The sequence below is a fragment of the Jaculus jaculus genome, chromosome X (assembly GCF_020740685.1).
Source record: "Jaculus jaculus isolate mJacJac1 chromosome X, mJacJac1.mat.Y.cur, whole genome shotgun sequence".
NCBI classification, from domain to species: Eukaryota; Metazoa; Chordata; class Mammalia; order Rodentia; family Dipodidae; genus Jaculus; species Jaculus jaculus.
This window is the reverse complement of record NC_059125.1, coordinates 75,191,113-75,213,882: the sequence shown is the minus strand read 5'-3', so window position 1 is coordinate 75,213,882 and position 22,770 is coordinate 75,191,113. Positions and strand designations below refer to the sequence as shown.

Here is a 22,770-nt window from a genome sequence, read left to right as displayed (position 1 = left end):
ATGATCTCAAAGATAATTGGCAGTTTCCATACAGATTAAACTAGTAAGTGAACTGTAATCTGGTTCCATTTTTTTGTGATAAAATTGTATTGTAAGTGTATTTGTATATTACTTTGTATAATCTAAATTTAAATGTTCCATTTGTTATTTTGAGTTGTCATATTTTATATGTCTCTGTTTAGGTTGCAAGTGTCTTAGTATGCTTCTTTAACTATCAGGACAGTTTTTTTAAGGTATCTGTTTTTATAACTGGTGTTCACCTATCTTTGAAAGCTCAGTAAGTGGAGAGGTTCTAATGCACCTGGAAGAATCAACAGTATGGCCAAAAGTTTCAAGATTACCCATGGGAACTCCAAAATGATTGCCACTAGGAACTTCAGCACTGCCTCCAAAAACATCAAAATTACCCATAGGGACATCACCAATGCCCCACAGAACTTCAGAATTAACCATCGAAATGCCAAAATTAACTGCAGGGAAACTATTGACATTATACTTGGGAATGATAATGTTGCCCACAGGACGTCCAGCATTATCTTCAGGAATTTCAATGTTTCCATGCATTGCTGAATTCTCAAATCTGGGATTGTGAGGCAGATTTTCTCTAGAAGGAGTCAAAATTGCTTGCCAGGTTTCTTCCATGGTATCTCTCTCCTTGGTATTTTCTAAAACACAAAATCAATTATTCATATTTGGGTGAGGTTTTGTGAAGAAATTGTGATTAAGAATGTCAAACATTTCCACATTTGATCTCATTCCAAGAACCTCAGCACTTTCAAGCCACATGACAATGTTAACACAACGTGTAACCTTTTATGTAGTAAATCTACTGATTTAGACAAAAAATAATAGAGAAAAATTGGTAAACAAACAAATAAAATGACCAGAAGTTTGTTTTTATAATTTTTTTTTTTTAATTTGAGAGCGACAGAGAGAGAGAGAGAGAGAGAGAGAGAGAGAGAGAGAGAGAATGGGCACGCCAGGGCTTCCAGCCACTGCAAACGAACTCCAGACGTGTGCACCCCATTGTGCATCTGGCTAACATGGGTCCTGGGGAATCGAGCCTCAAACTGGGGTCCTTAGGCTTCACAGGCAAGAGCTTAATCATTAAGCCATCTCTCCAGCCCCAGAAGTTTGGTTTTTATTAGAAAGTAGAGAAGCAGGGGATAGAGGATGTATAATAATTTCTTAGGGAAGGGCTTCAGAAGAATTTTAGCCATTGAGAAATTACAATGGTTGTTGGCTAAAGGGTTTTAGGAGCAAAGCTGTTTAGTATGCTATTTCATTTCTTTGGTAATATGAGAAATAAATGCACTCAAGAATTCGGTGGACATTACAAGTCAGAAAAGGAATAATCATGAGAATGCAAGGACCCATAAATCTTTTATAACTCCTGAGAAAGGAGTATATATGCTGCCAAAGTGAGAACACTGAGAAATGTTTTAAATGGGAGAATGTTAAGCCAGTTTCATGAACATGTAAAGTTGACAATGTGATCTGAGCTTATTATGATTTGAAAAGTAACTTCTGAGAGTCCTACATATGTGTAAAAATAAACATTATAGATGGTCAAATCATGATTTCCAGACCAAGTCTGAGTTAGATTTCAAACATGCTTCTGAAATTATCTTCAGTAGTTTGGTTAAGGTTATTATTAAGAAATACTTTTAGTTGACATAGTTTTTAAGAAGTTCAAGAAATTAGGTTTCTGGCAAATTATAATGGGAAATGCTAATATTATTTGGTATCCATATTGGCATTTTTGCATAGGCTTACATAGATGTAATGATAAAAACAAAGATACTACTCAATTTAAAATTTCAATCCAGTATACTAAAATATATCATAATTTTTCTATTAATATTGTGTTTAATCATGTGGTGGCTACAAAATTAATAATTTGTCAGTTCATACTTTCTCATCACTAGGTGATCACATAGAAGAAAAAATTAAGCTATTCATTTTGTTTTTAACCAGTGATGCAATAATTCCTATTATCTCATTTGCTATGTAATCTAATCTCCTCTTAGTCACCAGACATTGAGTGTGGCATTCTTTTGTCTATTCTATGGGTTAAAACTGTGATTGAGTGAGGACTAGTATTTTTCAGTTGCTCACCTAAGTGAAATTTATTTTTGAAAGGCAACCCTTATACTAATCTTCTGAGGTTATAACAAGTTTGTGTATTTTTAGGGTTTATTTTCCTATTATTATTATTATTAAATGGTATTAGATTGAATTAATCCATCTTAAAGTCTGACTGTAATCCCCAAATAATATTAATTGTGTAAAGCAGTCACTAATTCTCTCAGAAAAAGTTAATGTTTTATAAAATAATAATAAATAGATTTTCAGGTGGTAAGCCTGAAAATAAACTTTTTGAAGAATATCTACTTGCATGGAAAATTATATAAAATTTAGAACAGTAGTTATAGCAAGTTTAAAACAACTTACTTCCTGTTTGTAAATTGTGATCACTTGGGAAGAAGAACTGTTTCTCTTCTGGATTTAATGTAAATGAAGGTGCATTTTGTTTTCGGCTCCTGACATCACCATAACGGGGTAGGCTATGACTGTTCTGCTTCTGGAGCTTAGGATGCTGAGGAAGCAAGGGAAAATGGCTTTGCAAAGCCTGGAAATGTTGATCCAGGTGTGGGGTAGTGGCTAAATTCTCCTTTTCTAGTTGGAGCTGGAGGTACCCAACCTCTGTCTCTTCAGTAGGAGTAGTTTGGAGAATATGGAGTCCTTCGCTGTTAAGTGGTGCTTCTATGAGCTCTGCCCAGGAACGTCGAAAGATGGTTCTTTCTCTGAAAGGATACATGCTTCTTGCTACTTCCAAATCATCACTTCCTGGGGACTCTGCATTTTCTGTAGATTCCAGCCACAGATTTCTTGGGCTTCGTGGGTGACTGTATTCTGAGGATGGTGAACATTTATTTATTAAAGCCTCCAGATGTATAAACCCAGTGAATTTCAATGTTGGAATTTCTTTATCATCTAGCCCCCCCCCCTTTCCAGGCATACCAGCAACAAGTGTTGCTGTGCCTTTCCCCCTTTCCTCTGGACTGTCAATTCCTGTAATGTCTAAGAGATGAGATTCTGGGACCCCTGGAGACTTAATTGATATTTTCTCTAGGTGAAGAAGCCCTGAAGTTTTTGGTCTTACAAGGACAGAGATCTCTCACTCTTTATTTAGTTGGGGGTTGGTAATCATTACCACCTGACTGATAATACCCAGGTCCCTCTGATGAATACCTTCACCGCTGGCTTGGTGGGAGGCCATCTCTGGTTTCTGTTGTTTTTTGCTTCTGGCCTTTACTGGATCAATAGGACGAAAATAGATGAACTCATCAGAAGGGTTTTGAGCACGTCTGTATTGGAAGTTTGGCTTCACAGAAACAATCTGGGAAAATTCACATTCAAAAAGAGAGCTTATTTCATTATATCAACTAGCCTGTGAACACACATTTCACATGAATACTAATCAATTTAGAACCCATATTTTCAATGGCTCTCACCTGTTGACATTTTCTGGATTTATGATAATGATATATAAATAAATACTTTAAATATTATATTTGCACATAATAACCACTCTTAATCTATGTATTTAAGTGTTTTTAGTATATTCATATTTTATTCTATCTATCACTACTCTCTTATTTTGGAAGATTTTTCATCACCTCTGAGAATAATCCCAGGATATCAACAAAAGTGGCAGAATGAAGACCTATAAATACTTTTTCAGCAAAAAGCAACAAGAACTCTGGTGGAAAAAGTCAGAATCAACTTTTTCCAGACCTCTTGAAATCAACTAAAGCCTTGCAGCAATTTAGGGTCATTGTTATATAAAAGCAACTGGATTCTAGAATCGTAAGCTTTGTTGACTTTTAATTTGTCTTACCCATATTACTCTATTTTCCAGCTACATGGAAATTTTGGAATCCAACAACTTCCAATCATGATGAAAACCTGGGGCCTCACAGTCTTTGAAAGAGGTGAGACAGAGATAAAGGCACTATTTATTTGTCTCAATAGATTTTCATATTCTGGTATTTTTATATAAAGAAAATCCATAATGTATGTGGCCTTTAGTGTCTTTTATTTTCTGCATTTTAATGTATTGAAATATAGGGCTTAGCTGACTGTGGATGAACCATCTCCTCAGGGCTGCCATTTCCTAGAGATAATAGATTCTTCAGTCTAATTTATCTTGACATCATCATTTCAATGTTCAAAGAAAGAAAAATTGTCAGGTGTTGAATGCCCACCATTTATACGAATCTTGATCACATCTGCTAGTGTTACAAAGTGAAAGGGGAGGTTAATTACTGTTTTTACTCTTCTGTTATTTTGCATATGGATTATTTTATTTTGTTTTTGGAATTTATATTTGTATTCCATTCTAAGTATTTTATGCAAACACTAAAATGTGACATGAAAATACTTTATATATATTGCTGAATTTCAAATAATAGAAAATCTGATTTTTCTACATATGTGTTGCTAACCAATGTTAAAGTAGTACCATACTTACAGTAGTTGATACTTGGCAGTTGTTACACCAAACCACAGGAAATTGTCTCTTCAAGGCCAAAACACATTTTGCATAAACCTTGGCACCCATATGTCTGTATTCTGTAAGTAAACATAGGGCTCTGAGTTTGAAGTCTGTCTGCAATAAACTTGTAATGTGGCAAACTTTGGGATAGCCTTAAATATGTGGTTGAGTTTGAGCAAGGAAAGATAGAAGATAAAAAAGACCAATATTTTGGCCCTTTCTTCCCTTGTAGCTAGCACACAGAGGTAACAGTGGCCACTATTTTCAACTAGTCTTGATATTTTGGTTATATACTTAGGCTAAGTATTGAATTCAGAATTTTGCTAAATAATTATATACAGATGTTGCTTTCTGGGGAATGAGATTAACTACTGATTTTACAATAACAGAAAATGATTTCACCAATGGAAATAGTGGTAAATATAGTATCCAGAGCCTGTGCCTTCATCATTTGATATGTGTGTAATTCTGTATGTGACTGAAATATTTTATTAAATAATTAGCTATCTGGAGTACCTCCTTTTAAAATTTATTTATTTATCCATTCATCCATACTGGATGCCTTTGCTCCACTCTGAAATATAATTTTTGGTATATATTGGAATTATGGAAATCATTTATAATTTGTTGATGAATATGCAAAGTAATAATATATGTAATTTTTCTTCATAAGCTTTTCTCTGTTTTATTTTACTTTTCAGATCAGATTGGAGGGATAATTTTTTTTAATTATTGAAAAGAATTAATGACCAACTTTCATGTAAAATGGTTTATTTTCTTGTGTTCATAATGGTTTTATAATGGGGTCTTCTATTAGCAGAAGTGAACAAATGATATTTATTGTTTATAATGGATACTAAGTAATCCTGTGGACTATACAAATTGGGTTAACATAATCCTGATTTTTAGTGTTCTAGAATTATTCATCTAAGAAAAGATTCAAATACTTAGCAATATTGTATAAGGGAATAGAAATAGAAGATCCACTCTATGATTAGGAAGTCTCTCAAGAATAGGGCTGCAAACATTTGTATTTATGTAGTAAGAGATTTAAAGAACAAAGTGATAAGCATATGACAAGGAATTGTACCTATAAAATAGTAATTTCTTAATTTAAAAGTCAATTATTTCTTTAAAATATTACATAATATTTAACACTTCGATATTTGTTTTAGCCTGACTTTAGAAATTAAATTCTAACTTACTAACTTACTCTCCGTTGGAGAATCTGCTTCTCTTTTCCAGATAGATGCAGATCCTAAGAAGAGAGCTGCCCCAACATACCTCAGAAGGGGCCCAACTGAAACTAAGGACAACTGGCGAAATAAGCAAGGGTGATGTTTTCCTGTGAACTGGATACCAGCACAAAGGGGAAGGAGATCAATGCAGAGAAAAATCAACTCCTACCAAATCAGAGAGCCAGAGCCTCAGAGGCCCCCAACACCTCAGCACTGAAGCAGACCAAAAATGAACCCAACATGGCTCAGGGAAATCTTGCGGAAGAGGGGGCGGAAAGAATGTCAGAGTTACATGTTGGGTCATGATTTTCAGAGACATTTATCATACTAATAACTGGGGGCTAACTCCACAATGCACGACCCATTTTCAATAACAAGGAGGGTCTAATGGGAGGGGGTAGATCACAGATGAGCCTAAATAATGGTACCAAACTGCCTGTATTTACTGAAAAGAAAACTAATAAATTAAATTAAAAAAAAAGAAATTAAATTCTTTTAGTATTTATCCTGCTATTCTTGAATAAACATTTCAAAAGTAATTGTCTTATATTTATTAAATACAGTATGGTAAGACTTCTGGTAATCCTTAGATGATGCCATATATGCAAATATTTGTTAATAAGTTTATAATTAAATCACATCTCTGCATTTTAATAGCATATGACTTTCAGGGTTTGAAATCCTTACCTTCATTAGCAGCAGCATCTCCAAAGGAGGAACCATATGCTAACTCCAGCAATTGGCTAACCCAACTGAAAAACACAAAGGAGGTGAAAGGCAACCATTAATCATAATAGCCAATAATTATTGAATGGCTATAGTGGACAAGACACTTTCTCACATAATACATAAACCACAGAAGTATGAACTATTGTTCATTACACCTCACAGACAAGAAATGGAGTTCAGAAAGGTTTAGTAATATTCCACAGATTTAACAGCTAGTAAGTGGTAATGGTCATAATGTATGCAGTTAGCCCCAGAGCCCACAGTCTTTACCAGGACAGCATATGATTTTCTCTACATTTATAAATACATTACAATTCAAAAGGATAAAGTCTTCACATCAAATGTCAAAATTTTCAAAGAAAATATTTCTCTGTAGAAAGAAATTTTAAAATTAATAACATATATCAATATAGTCAAAACTAGAATTAAAGCAAATAAAGATCATGATTTGAGCCAAGTACAAAAATTATACAAGAAGCTTTTCTCATCATGAGATCAAAGAAACAACAATAAGAGTTGCACATCTTCTAGGCTTTCTATCTCACCATCATAAAGAAGCTAATTACTGATAAAAAAGCCAGTTATTCATATTTATGTCCCAAATTTCGAGCAGAATTAGGCCTGGATTGGTGGTATATATAAAGGCACAATTAAGTCATAATTTACTTTTTCTAACATATACAACTCAGAGTATTAACAGAATACATGTTAGCAAATTTTACCATGCAAACAGTATGTCTTTTTATGCTTAGGGCCAAATATTTTGCCAAAATTATCTTATTTTCTTCAAAAAACAACTGGCAATGGAATAAAGTCATCCACCCATCTACTTATCTTATTACCAAATTTAACTTTTAATAATTTCACTGAAATGCAGGAACTAGAAGGGGAAGATTAACAGAGCAAGATAGCAGAGACCAGTCTGAATTATAAAGAATATAACACGTTCTAACCAGACACAGTTCTGTCATCCTTGTACGGTCATTTTGATGTCTCAAAATCCCTACATAGAATTCATTATTTAGTCCAAAATTTTTATTATTATGTGTGTTCATATTGAAATTATGATATTTTAAACAAAATAATAAAGACAACATAACTAGCATTTATGAATTGAAGTTTAATAGTGATAATCATAATATTGTGAGAGGATTTTATTCTAAATGTTTTGGCTAATATTATTGTAGACCTACATATACAAAAACTTGTTTGTTTCTTGGTAACAAGCTATAATTTGGCAATTCTTAGCTGTAAATCATTTAAGTAAAGTGTGTTTTCAACCATTTGAAAACAGAAATATTGCTCACAAGGCTGTTAAATCTATGATCCTTACTGATGTGGACAAAGTTTTTATTCACAGTTCAACAATTATATATAATAACACATTTAATTTTTTTTCAGTTTGAAAAAAAACAACTCTAAAAGTAGTCTTTAGAAATCATACAATAAATAGAGCTTTTTTATATGAACTAGTTAAAACTAGAGCTCTGTTTTCTGTATTTCAAATCTATAACCATTTGTGATTAGTACTTAATTGTGATTTGAAAATGAAATGCTCCCCAGAGGTACATGTGTGTTTAAACATTATGAAACCTTTAGGAAATGGAACCATGTTGGAAGAAGTGTTTCACTAGTGGTGGGTCTTGAGTTTGATAGCCAGGCTCACTTCCTATTCAACATATGCTTCCTAAATAAGGATATAATGAGACCAACAGCCTCATGCTGTTGCCATCATGCTTCCCTGACAACAGTGGGCCATATCTCCTCCAATTGTGAGCTGGGAAAATTGCAGATTATGGAGGCCTGTTTCTTGAGGTTTCAGAGTGGAGCAAGAACTCTACCAGAAACTATGCTAGAGGCCATTTATGCTACATTCTGGCAATGTATCTAGCTGTAGTCCAGCCATGACTTGAGAACTTGTATCAGGCTAATTACAATGTAATAGTTGCTTTGGTAGACAAAATATTGGGACAGACTACCATTCAGGCTATGTCTAGGTTCTGCTCATTGTTGTTATCAAGATCTATAGTGACAAAAAGCAAAAAGTGGAATGGAAAATGTGAATAGTGTGTGGGGATTTTGACAATGAAAAGTATGTGAGCAAATTTAACTTTACAGGTTAGAAAGCAGCTGTGATTGCTAAAGAAATTATTGTCAGTAAAGACAAAACTCTTGCATTACTCAGAGGAAAAAGGAAAGGTGCCCTGAAGGCAAGACCCCACTCATCAAAGGCCCAAACTTACTAAAAAGCAAATTCATTTGAAAGGAAACTGCTTTATCTGAGGTTTTGAAGATGCTGAAAAACAACTGTTTAGGAATGTGATTTCTCTGGTTCATCTATTAGGACTGAGGCCCAGGCAACCAGAATACATTTTAAGTTGGCAGTATAATTTGGCAGAAGAGAGTCATTGATAACAAACCACTACTTAGAAAAGTGTTTTCTCTGATTTACTCTAACAGGCATACAGAGGCTAGCATAACCAGAGTATATCTTGAGTTGGCAGCTAAACTTGGCATAAGGGTTTTTTTTTTTTTGCTGAAAAATAATTTTATCTGTTAAAGGCTATGGAAACTTGTGAAGTTAGATAGTATAAATTTTTCATTAGGAGATGGCCATGTGACTATAGGTGCCAATGATAAAAAATCGGTGTCTTGAATGTCAAATATCCCTCTTACCTTAATGTATTTATATATGTGGTGTACAACTGTTACATCTGATTTGGAAGGTTATAGAACCTTTAGGAGGTGGAGCTTTGCTGGAAGAAATGAGTCATTTAGGGCAGCCCTTAGGGTTTGGTCATCAGACCCCACTTCCTGTCTACTCTTTGATTCCTGACTATGAATGCAATGTGATCAGCCACCTCACATTCCCACTGCCATGTCTACCCTATCATGATTGACTACATCCCTTATTGAATTTTAAGGAAAAATAAATCCTTCTTACTATATGTTATTTATTATGATGAAAGTAACTAATATATTGTTGTATTGTATTGTTGCAGATACAGAATACTTCCATCATTGAAGAAAGGTCTGATAGACAACATTGTCCTAATGGTTATGGAAAATGTGTTTTATTTTTATTCTTTTATTTTTTTGAGTTAGAGTCTCACTTTAGCCTAGGCTGACTTGTTATTCACTCTGTAGTCCCAAGCTAGCCTCAAAATCACTATGATCCTCCTGCCTCTGATTCCTGAGTGCTGGGATTAAAGTCATGAGCCACCATGCCTAGAAAAAAAATATTGTGTTTTAAAGTTTGGTATCTTTGACAGGACTCAAACTTCTCACATATATATTTATTTATTTTTAATTTTTAAAATATTTTATTTATTTATTTGGCAGAGAAAGAGGGAGGGAGGGGAGAGATAGAGATATATATATATAGAGAGAGAGAGAGAGAGGGAGGGAGAGAATGGGTGCGCCAGGACTTTCAGCCTCTGAGAGCAAACTATAGACATATGTTCCCCCTTGTGGATCTGGCTAATGTGGGTCCCCAGGAATCAAACCTGGGTCCTTTGGCTTTGCAGGCAGATAGATGCCTTACCCATTAAGCACTCCCTCTAGCCCATATTTATTTTTTAATGCAAATTTATGGTTATTACTTTTTTTTTTTTTTACAAATTTTGTAGTCTTATATCCCATATCCTCTATCCCTCATTCTCTGAGGGCTCTCTGCAATGGGGTTGTTGTTGCTTGCTGTTGGGTAATTAAGGCCTCAGTCAGTCTCTGGGTGGGGGAGATAGCTGTGCCTTAGTATATTTATACCCATCTGTGGCTCTTACAATCTTGCTGTCCCTTTTTCCCACAATTGTCTCTGACCCTGGGCTGATCTGTTAGCAGTCCAGTTTAGTTTGAGTTCTCTATAGTCTCTGGGTTTCTGATTTGATATGTTTTGATTGACTATAGGGCTATATTGCCATTCCCCTGGAGCTGGTTATCAGGCTAGTGGTGGGAGCCATAATGTTGCCATTTACTAGGAAAATTTTTGTTAATAAATCTCAAAATCAATTGGCATTTTCATACCTGTATAAAACTATAATACTTCCATTGTAATATTGAAAGGATAAATGATAGATTATAAAATACAAATTTTAAATAATGATTAAAAGGAAAATATTTCAATTATATTGTAATTATTTTCATTAGACATTAATGTAATTGATGATAGTTTAATTAGTACAAATTAGTTTTTCAATGTATTTTTCTTCTGTGCTCTACCTAAAAGAAATCTGACATTTATTGAAAAGATGCACCAAGGATCCCATTGGCTCCTGGAAACTGAACAGCACACTTTTAAACAATAAATGGGTAGTGGACAAAATAAAAAATGAAATTGTGAAATTTCTAGAAATGAATGACAATAAGAACACATCATACCAAAACTTATGGGGCACAGTGTAGGTGGTCCTCAGGGGAAAACTCATAGCACTAAATGCCCTCACAACAAAGACAGAGAAATCCCAAATAAATAACCTAACTATCCACCTAAAGGAGCTGAAAAAGCAAAAGAATTCAACTCCAAAAGCTCCAGGTGGAAAGAAATAATTAAGACCAGAGCAAAAATTAATGAATTGGAAACTAAGAAAACAATTAGGAAAATTGGTGAAACAAAGGGCTTGTTCTTTGAAAAAATAAACAAGATTGACAAGCCCTGGCCAATTTTATCAAATGAAGAAAAAGAGAAGCTTCAAATTAACAAAATTAGAAATGAAAAAGGAGAGATCACAACAGACATAAGTGAAATTGGGAGAATAATTGGGACTTATTTCAAAAACCTCTACTCCACAAAACTGGGTAATATGGAGGAAATGGATGAATTCCTGGACATATACCACCTACCAAAGCTAAAATCAGAGCATATTAATCTTCTAAACATACCTATCATACCCATTGAGATTGAAAAGGTAATCAAAAAACTACCCCAAATGAAGAGGCCAAGACCACATGGCTTCTCAGCTGAATTCTATCAAACCTCCATGGAAAAACTGAAACCAATCTTTCTCAAATGATGCCACACAGTTGGAGAACAGACAAAGCCTCCCAACTCCTTCTATGAAGCTAGTATCACCCTAATACCAAAATCAGGCAGAGATACCACAAGAAAAGAATACTATAGGTCTATTTCCTTGATGAACTTAGATGGAAAGATCCTGAAAAAAAAAAAAATCCTTGCAAACTGAATACAACAACACATCAAAAGCATTATCCACCTTGATCAAGTAGGTTTCATCCCAGAAATGCAGGGGTGGTTCAACATACAGAAATCTATCAATGTAATATACCACATAAATGAGCTTAAACACAAAAATCACATGACCACTTTGATAGATGCAGAAAAGTCCTTTGGCAAACTACAACATCACTTCTTGATCAAAACATTGAAGAGAATTATCATTCTCAATTTAAATCTCAACATAATAAAGGTTACATACAAAGCTCCTAAAGCCCAAATAATGGAGACTGAGGGAATTCCCATTGAGATCAGGAACAAGCCAAGGGTGTCCACTCTCACCTCTCCTCTTTAATATAGTACTGAAAGTCCGAACTCAAGCAATAAGACAGGAAAAAGAAATAAACAGGATACAATTTGGAAAGGAATAAGTTAAGTTAGCTCTATTTACAGACAACATGATTGTATGCATAAGACACCTGAGAGCCTCCATCCCAAAACTCTTAAAGGTGATTAATACCTTCAGCAAAGTAGCATGATACAAATTCAATGCATAAAATACAGTAGCCTTTCTATAAACAAATGACAAAGATACAGAGAAAGAAATGAGTGACATTGTCCCATTTTCAATAGCAATAAAAAAATAAAATACCTTGGAATAACATTAACCAAGGAAGTAAAATATTTATACAATGAAAACATAAAAACCCTCAAAAAAGAAATCGAGGAGGACTTGAGAAAATGGAAACACCTTCCATGCTCCTGGATAAGCAGAATTAACATTGTGAAAAAGGCAATCCTATCACAGGCAGTATACAGATTAATGCAATCCCAATCAGAACCCCATTGTTCTTCACTGAGACAGAAAAAATGATCTCAAAATTCATATGGAAAGACAGAAAACCTCAGATATCCAAGCATATACTCAGCAAAAGAAACACCTCTGGGGGCATCACCATACCTAATCTAAAGCTATATTACAAAGCCTTAGTAATAAAAACAGCACGGTACTGGCATAAAAACAGGAGTATAGACCAATTGAATAGAATCAAGGACACAGACTTGGGGTCAAATAACTACAGCTACAATATAGGCTGGAAAAAAGACACTATCTTCAACAAATGATGCTGGACAAACTGGATAAGCATATGCAGAAAATTAAAACTTGATCCACACATCTCACCATGCACTACAGTCAAGTCCAAATGTATCAAAGACCTCAATATAAGACTGGAAACTCACCAAAGGTTAGTGTTATGACTCTACTTCTGAAGACACCATATGCTGTTGTCACATGACATTGAGTGACATGGCTGGAAGCTGGAAAAGAGTCAGTCCCTTGACAGTCAGAGTGTCTAGTGCCAGAAGGTGCTACATGGCTGACTTGGGGAAAAGGATCAATTTATGTCCAAGCAACTTATGTTCTAACCTACTTAGCAGCAAACAACCTGATGTGTTGCTCAAACAGGTGCTATAGTGGCACACAGCCATGGTGGGAAATCAACTTCTCTTGATTTGGCTAACTGATCTGCTCAGTGGAATAGAACCCATAGCTGGAGCTGGGAAACATGTCAGAACCATATCCAAAAATGAGCCTGCTCTCCATTATTAAAATACTACCAATTGTGGGTTACAAGAGAGCCTACACTTATTCAGTCATCTCAAAAAAAATGGTTATCCTATTTATCTGGTGCTAACTTTACTCTCTGTTGGAGAATCTGATGCTCTTTTTTTTTTTTTTTTTTTGAGATAGATGCAGATCTTGAGGAAAGAACCGCCCCATCATACCTCAAAAGGGCCCCAGATGAAACTAAGAATAATTGATGAAACAAGCAAGAGTGCTGTTTTCTTGGTGAATGTGGTACCAGCACAAGGGTGAAGGAGAGCGACACAGAGAATAATCAACTCCTACCAAATCAGATTTCCAGAGACACAGAGGCTCCCAACACCTCATCACTGAAGCAGACCAACAATGAACCCAACATTGCTTAGGGAAATTTGCAGAAGAGGGGCAGAAAGAATGTCAGAAGCACATGTTGTGTCATGATATACAGAGACATTTCTTTCTACCTATAACTTATGGCTAACTCCATAATGCATGACCCATATACCCAACATGGGGAGGAGGGAGGAGAGGGATGAGGCTAATAATGTTACCAACTTGACTGTATTCACTTGTTCTTGCTCTGTTTTACAACCCTATATCAGTAAAGATATTTTTATTCAAATCGAAACTGATATAGGTCTTACACTCTATCCCACACCTTCTCCCTTCTGTTCAAACAATATAATATACTAACCCCTCCCTTATCCTTGTTTTCCTCCTCCACAACTCTACTCCATACTACAGTCTTCCCCTCTATGCAGTATCCTCACATCAAAAGGTGGACAATGTGTGCCCAGAAGGAAGGAAGAAGTTTCACTTCACAGAAAGTAATCAAAAGAAAAACAACTGGACCACCAACATTGATTTTATTATGGCCACAGAGTTATTTATTGCATATTTCTCTGTCCATTCTCAAGCTCATTTTTCATACTGTTTCCTATCCTTGTGGTAGACCTGTGTAATTTCAGGAACCAAAGGATCATAAGGGTATGGATCAGAAAGCATAATCGCAAGAGAACTTTGGAAATTGTTAGTGCTGGGGACCACTCAGACTGGGGAACATTCAGATACATGGTACTCTTTCTGCTGATATTTGTATAGTAAAGTTGTATGGTAAATGTAATCTTGGGTGGGGTGAATGGGTAATCCCCTGGAAATTGGATGGTTGGGAAAAAGGCTCCTCCCTGGTAGGGACTATCACAGGGCCCCATTATAGTGACTTGTCAAAGGAATATATCTTCCCCTAGAGGCCCTGAGGAGCACTGAGCTGGAGGGTCATGAGCCAGGTTCAGGAGCTCCTTTTGGATTTGCTTGAGGGCTAGCATTTGTTACAAGGTGTGTGGCTCAACCTTATGAACAGGACCTGGGAGTTAGTAGGTGTCTTCTGTGATCCTAGGGAGCAAGGATTGGTGAAAGGTTGAAAATGGTTAGGCTGAAAGCTGAGTTGGGTTCCAAAAAGGTAGATAGATAGATGGGGTGTAGAGAAGGCTGGGGATGAGGGGGTTTGGGCTGCACTTGAAAGCCTGTAGGATTCTCACTTAAGGCCTCTGTTGATGTTCTGTCTGTTGCAGCTGGAGAGTGAGGCCATGCTGTTGTTGGAAAGTTGTGATGCCTGGTGGCCAAACTGCAGATGCTGCTACCTGTTCCTGCTCTAGTCAGCCTTTATGAGCTTTGGCCTCAGGTAGCCAAATCGAGTATCTGGGCAACTGCAGGAATGTACTGTGTGAGATCACAGACAACATTCTTAGGAAGAAGAATAGGAAACTCCATGCAGCTCACAGGCCACAGTATTTAAGGGGATGTGAGGTCAATGTATGGTCATACTGAGGGTTAATGTGGCCTATGGCTGGGGGATAAACATGACTGGGGCAAGGAAAAATTGAAGAAGGATGACTTAGCTGTGGGCCTCACCAAATGCAATTTATTCCCTGGACTAGCTATAGGGCCACAATATATTGCATCCACTTGGTAACTAGAATAAATATGGGCATTTTAATGACTTTTCCTTTATCCATCATCTTGCTTTGCAACAATCTCTGTCTGCCCTCTGTGTATGTTTAAGTTATACATACAATAACCCTTATTTCAGATGTACTTCCTAAGAACATTCCCTTGTATAAAGAACTTTAGTAAATTTAGAATTGAGATAACACTTGGAAAGTAACTTCTGGTAATGATTCTGTACATTTACGTTTAGGAAGACTAAATGCCTTTGAAGTGAGATTTTTAACTAAAAAGTACTTTAATATTTTTTACACACTTGCCAGAACAGTATAATAAAAGAATGAAATCATTAAATCACTAGTCCATCTGGCACATATATTGCACTTTAGGTATTATTCTTTATAAAAATAATCATTTTGGGACTGATGTTTCCATTAGCAAACATAACTGTCAAACACAATCTTTTATTCTTGAGAATTTCTAATACAGCTAATAATTGCATGTGTGGAAATGTAAAGCAAAATAATCATCAATAAAATATCATGGTTTCTTAACTGTATTAATTTATTTTGGTGAACTCACCAAGAGTTTATTAAAGTGATCTTAGATACAGATAAATTGCATCATATATGACAGTTATACTTACATTGGATATTCTTCAGTTATGAAAATTTCTTGTTACAGAACAAGTATACCTAATCAAATATACCTATTTAACCAATTTAGGAATGTAAAATTAATTGACAATAAAAAGGACATGATGCAGATATATGAATAGGTCTCCTACTATTAAGATAAAATATCTGCTGGGCATGGTGTCACACGCCTTTAATTCCAGCACTCGGGAAGCAGAGGTAGGAGGATGGCCATGAGTTCGATGCCATCCTGAGACTACATAGTTAATTCCAGGTCAGCCTGGGCCAGAGTGAGACCCTACCTTGTAAAACCCAAAAATAATTAAGTAAGTAAGTAAGTAAATAAATAAATAAATAAGATAAAATATCTAACACATTGAAAAGAATTTCTCCGAGTTTCTCAATATAAGGTTTGTGAACATAGCTTGTGTGCTTCTGGATGATGTTAATGATGTAGTGAAATTTTAAAGTCTTCATTTAAAATAACATTTGTAAGATTTTTAAACATCATCTGAGTTATTTCCTTATATAAAAAAGCACATTTTCAGGTAAACCTCTATGCTCTCTTTGCTGTCAGGATCACATTGATAATTATTTTGCAAGATGGCAAACTATTAACACAAGTATTTTTGATGGGGTAGTGTGGTAGTAAGACTATGCAATCTGTGCACGTTCTATATAGGAAGAAATAAAAGCAAAGCAAAGGTTGTCATGATTTCCACATCCTTTCTATGATTCATTTATGTAGGATATGCCTTTTTACATTTAGCAGTACTTCACTCCCAGTATGGCTAACCTCAGAATATTGTCATTTGTCACTAAGCTCCAATTATATCTTTTTGAGAAGTGGTCTTGTTAGCTTGCCTATGTAGCAAAGGCTGGTCTCAAATCATATTTTTTCCTCATCCTCCCTAGTAGCTGGTACTATGGATGCATTTGACGATGCCATTTACAATTAGATATACATGAATTATTCAGTCCCCCACTTCAACTTCCTACATGTTGAGATTCTGAGCATGCATCACCATATTCAGTTAATAATGTTGTTTCAATGATGATCTAAGCCATCCAATCTTGCCACTCTCAAATTCATCTTCAACATGCTCATACAGAATTAGCTCCCTGAAGGATAAATCTATGCTTAAAAGTTTTCAGTAAATACACCTCCCTTGCAATTCTAAATATTAGTGCTATTTTTTTTTGATGTCCTCTCAGGGAATATTAAACTTCATCTGGTATTTATTTTATTTTTAATTTATTTTTATTTATTACAGAGAGAGAGAAATAGAGAGAGAATGGTCCACTGCAAATGAACTCCAGATGCATAGAGCACCTTGTGCATCAGGCTTACATGGGTACTGGGGATTCAAACCCGGGTCCTTATGCTTTGCAGGCAAGTGCCTGAACCACTGAACCATCTTTCCAGGCCTCATCTAGTATTACATTTGTTGTTGTTGCTTTTCGAGGTAGGGTCTCATTCTAGACCAGGCTGACCTGTATTTCTCTAAGTAGCCTTAGGTTGGCCTCAAACTCATGGCGATCCTCCTGCCTCTGCCTCCTGACTGCTGGAACTAAAGGCATGTGCCATCACACTTGGTTCTCCTCTGGTATTTCTGATGCAGCATATATTAGACTTCATTGCTATTTTTACTTTAAATGTTCAATATCTTAACAAATCTGATAGGTCTATGATGAACAAGTTGGTCTTGATTTTTTTACTCTTATTTAGCATAGACAAGGCACTAAATATTTTCTATATGAGTTTACATACTCATTTTTACAATAATTAATTCAGAAACATTATAATTCTCATTTTTCCACCTCACTTAAAATTTAGCTCACACATATTACAGAGATTCAAAGTATTACACAACAAAAAAATTAAAATCCATATGCTGGGAAGACACTCTTAGTCTTCATTTGCCAATTTAAAGTGCCAGTTTAAAGGCACTTTAACTTTCACCTGACATGATGCTATGCTTTTCTGAGGGTTTAGTTATAAGAACATATTGATTTTTTTATATAGTCATGATTACACTTTCATTATGGATAGTGAACAGTCACAATTTTAGGAATAAAAATGAGACAAGCATCATTTCAATGTGATGTCCTATTTAAATACATACTTAGTTCCACAACGAGAGAATGTTAATTTTATTACTCAAGTAAAATGACATAAAGGCAAAGCTGGTTTTCATATTATCTCCACCAATGATAATACTCAAAGGTCATTCATAACTGTTTCAACCAATTTAAAATTATATGGGATAAGAAAGATTAGTATCAGTTGTCCATCTTAATCTCTCAGTGCAATCAGAAATGTTCCATTTAGTTATCTAAGAAACATCATAGCTCAGCAACTTGTTCTTTAATTTCCTGTGGCCAATTTCCTTTTTTTTCTTTCTCATTGAGGCAGGAGCTGACATATTATGGAATATACTTTGTATAGAGGGTATTAGAAAAGTCATAATAAGTCAATGCCAGATTAATGAGGCTGTTTCTAGGCTGGTTATCCAAGTTGAGCTTGCATCAGCATTGTTAAGAGGGCTTTTAGAACATATTGGTGGTGTTTATCTCAGGGTTTCTGATTCAGTAAATCTAGGCTGAGGGCCCTGGATTGGTATTTATTGAAAATTCCAACTTGTTGGGCCTTGAGAGGCCGGGACATGAGGCCTAGTGGAACTTCCTGAGCCTAATTAAAGTTTGGTGAACTGCCTCCAGCCAGCTATGACTCAGCAGGGGGCCAAATGGCCTCTGGCCTGCTACTTCCGCACAGGAAGTTAGAGTTATAAACAATCATCTCAGAGGTCGTGGTATGCTATTGGCCCTTACATCTCACCCCATCCTAAAATCTCCCCCTTTGTTCTCAACATTATATAAACACCTGCCGGCAACAATAAAGTGAGTTCCTGGTTTGACAAGACTCCCAGCTTGGTGGTTTTGTTCCTGGCTGTCGACACCCACCCTCCCCTTCAACCCCTTGGGATGAACCAGCAGGCCTGGTCCTTCCCCAGCACTACCTGCCAGGGGGAGCCTGGCATCTGGTGCCCAACGTGGGGCAACAGGAACTGGGCAGACTAGTGCCCTGTGAGAGGCATTCGTTGAGGAGGTCAGTGTGCAGGTGAGTGTACCCTCATAAGTTATGAGGCAGTATTCATATTTAATGTGCTAAACTTTGTTTCTATAACCTGTACTTGCTTGTCAGAATCTCTTTGTTCTCCTCTTTCCTTTCTCTTTCGGTTCACTGGCAAGCTGCATCTGTGGCTTTTGTACAGCATGTTTACTTATCTTTTGGATCCTTGTGTTTGTGTTGTACTTGTGTGTCTGTGGGTTGCAATAGCCCTAATTTTATGGACATTTCTCTCTCAACTTTATAATATGGGACAGTCTACCTCTAAATCCAATCTTGCCTTAGAATCTCTCAGGGCACTCCTAAAGAGTAGAGGGCTTAGTTTAACTGATAATCAGGCTCGACAGACCTGGGATTGCCTTCTTAAGCTGGTACCATGGCTGCCAGAAATAAATCTCTTTGATTGGGAAACTTGGGTGATAGGGTAGAGGCCCTTGTTTGTCAGGCACATGTGGAGAAGGCTCAAATACCCCCCTTACGGGTCCTCCCTATGATCTTGGCCCTCAAGGACTGCTTCCCTCCAAGGCCAAACATAAGGGCTGACTGCATCCTGCTGCCCAGGCCCAGAGAGTTTAATCAAGGTTAAATTTGTAATGGACTGATGTACTTGGCTAGAGGTATTGGACTGAGAGAATTAAGATTTTAAGCTGGAAAACTTTAAGCAAGTTAAATTTACTGGCACAGAGACTGGCTTTAGATTACAAAAGCTGCTATTGTCGACACATTAGCAATCTTAAGGAAGATGGTCCAATTGCTTTACCATGTAAAGGATGCCTGAGGAAAGACTATCATAGAAATACAAACACTTTTGGATGGTGGTTGAGTTTGCATTGTTTCAGTCTCTCCTTGTGATGCCTTATACCAGTTAAAAATGTTTTCTGGGGCTGGAGAGATGGCTTAGTGGTTAAGCGCTTGCCTGTGAAGCCTAAGGACCCCGGTTCGAGGCTCGATTCCCCAGGACCCACATTAGCCAGATGCAGTGGCTGGAAGCCCTGGCGTGCCCATTCTCTCTCTCTCTCTCTCTCTCTCTCTCTCTCTCTCTATCTCTATCTGCCTCTTTCTCTCTGTCTCTGTTGTTCTCAAATAAATAAAAATTTAAAAAAATGTTTACTCTGTGCCTTTATATGTTAGAAGTGTTTAACTTGTTTGATTTTACAGGTCTTAATATCTTAAATTGGTCAAGACTGTGGGGACCTTTGAAATTAAAACTGAGTACAATTTATAATGTGTGATGGTTATAAATCTATTGTGAGCCATGGGCAGAATGTGGTAGTTTAAATAGATGGCCCCCAATATATTCATTTGTTTATTTGTTTGTAGTCTGCATTCTGCAACCACCTGGCTGGAATCAGTGCCATTGTGTGGATCTTAAGGGGCGGTGGTGAGTTTCAGATTTCATTCTAAAGATATGCAAAGTGTGCTTAGCAGGAGTTCTAGAAGTTTGCTGTGGCTTTTGGCTTTAGACTTGTACTTTTAATGTCTAACTGTCCTTAATACTCACAGATTTAAAGGAGCTCCTAAAAAAGTTCAAAATGTGCCTCCCTTTAAGATCTTGGTCTCGATACTTACCCTAGATACAGTTTCACCTGTTAGACGCTCTGTATGATGTGGTTATGTGTTTGGGCGAAGAGATACTAGGGTTGAAATTTAGAACTCGTTTGGAGTGTCATGTAGATTTTCAATGGATTTGTGTTACTTCTAAAAAATATAACGACAGTCAACAGCATTGGGAAAATACATTTAAGAGGTATTTGGCATAATGATATTATTTCCTTGGATCTGATTCAGTTGCATTCAGAGATTTTGTCTTTACAAAATAATCATTTTACTTTTGATGTAGCTAAAGCTGCTGATGACTTAATATCTGCTTTTAAGTCTGTCTTGCCTGGATGGAATTGTCTCACTTCTTGGATAGAAAGCTTTGCTGCTACAGGTGTTTGTGTTTTGCTCATTCTGTGTCTGCTTCCCATACTCATTAAATGCCTTTTGAGATCCATTATGGATATCTGTGGAAAAGTACGTGGAATATAGCTATGGACCTAACCCCAGCTTCCTGAGACATTATCTTAAAGCTCCTGCAGAGGCTGGTAGTCAAAGTCGGGTAAGATTCTCTTGAGTTAGGTCAACCTAAGATAGGGCATGAATGATGGAATTCATGTACTGATGATGGGTAAGGCCTAAATATCGCAGAGGATAACCTAAGGAAGGCACAGTCCTTCTGCACTGAGGCCCAGAAGGGCTTGGTTCACCAAAAAAAAAAAAAAAAAATTGGGGGAATTGTCTGGAGCCATTTGGCTGGCCTTGTATCCATAGCTTTGGGCCATTTGACAGCAAGACTTTAGCACCTACATGTAAGCAAGATTATACACATTCAGTGTTACTGATAAGAGCTGGCCATTCCTTAAGATTTATGTTTGTATTGCTGGGATCAAAGGGTTTGTTTGTTTCCCAACCTTGGGATAATCTTTTGTACTGAGAAGTGCAAAAGCTCTGTAACAGAAAGGAGTTTTTTGATAGAAACTTGTGTGAAGCTCATGAAATTTTTTTCCATGGGGAAATATTGTAAGAAGAAAAAGACCCATTTGGGTACCAGCAAGAGACGAAAACTATTTGTCCCAACAAGGGGACACTGAAAATCATTTCTCCAGGGACTGTCCCACCCCTGAGGACTGTTCCTAAAATGGTCTTCACCCTACTAAACCAAATAACTCCCTCCCTTGCAGAGGATTGCTGGCTTTGCCTCCAGTCTGGGCCTCCCAGCTGCTTGCAGTAATCACCAATGATACAAATACAGTTGCCAATATGGCCTTAAAATATTGCTCATCCACCTTCCTCATCCCCATCCAGCTTTTCCCAATGTTTCCTCTGGAACTTGCATTTGGGCCCCGCCTTCCCCTAATAATTCCAGTATAGATGTGGGATATATTCATCCTTCCTTCTGTACTTTTAACACAACTGAGCCCAATGGATAGGGTGAAAAAATGTCTCCAAAGAAAATTCCCCCAGGGGCATTATGGGATCAGTTTACTAAAATGTTGGTCTGGGAAGGAATGATGGCTGATCACCGCCTTGCCTGTGTGGCTCTCAAAAACAACTCCATGAGTAGATGGATTGTAGCCACCAAGGACGTTTGCACTACCTCCCATCAGACTGGGCCATGGCTGCTGCCCTTCAGGAAAATAAACAGAGAGATTTGGCCACTACAATCTGCACATTACAGTTAAGTCCTAAAAAATCAACATGTTTCGGGTGCAGGGACGAGGGCCACTTTAAAAAGAAGTGCCCTAACAAGACAAAGTCTCCCCTGGTCTCTGGGGGGATGACCAACACCCCTCGCACCCACTGTCCTAAATGCAAAAAGGGGTTTCATTGGGCTAGGGAGTGTCGGTCAAAGTTTGACATACAGGGAAAGCATTTAAACTCTTCCCGGGCTCCCCCCAGTCCTGTTAAATAAGGGGAAAGAGACCATCAAAGCCCATTGGACTGTCCCTCTGGTCCTGGGCCTTAGATCCAAAATCATTTTAAATATTGTCAATAGAAGATTAAAACTTCTCATTGACACTGGAGCAGACTAAACGATCCTGAGAAAGGAGGAAGTGTCCCCCTCCTGGCAGCTTGTGCCCAGCCCTCCCCTACTGGGAGTTGGCGGGCAATCCATCTCCTGGGAGACTGCCACATGGCTCCCTTGGACTGACTCAGGTGGGTAGAGGGGAGAAGTCCGCCCTCTCGTGGTGACTGTGCTCACGGCTAACTTACT

General features: G+C 37.0%; 1 protein-coding gene across 1 annotated transcript; it reads right to left on the bottom strand.

Annotated features, from left to right (window-relative positions):
• Window positions 1-243: 243 nt before the first annotated feature.
• LOC101608845 lies at window positions 244-14,309 on the bottom strand. Its single transcript, XM_045139893.1, is given in 5 exon segments — window positions 244-665; window positions 2,455-3,403; window positions 4,538-4,638; window positions 6,487-6,551; window positions 14,236-14,309. Coding segments are annotated over 5 exon segments (1,611 nt in total).
• Window positions 14,310-22,770: the final 8,461 nt, after the last annotated feature.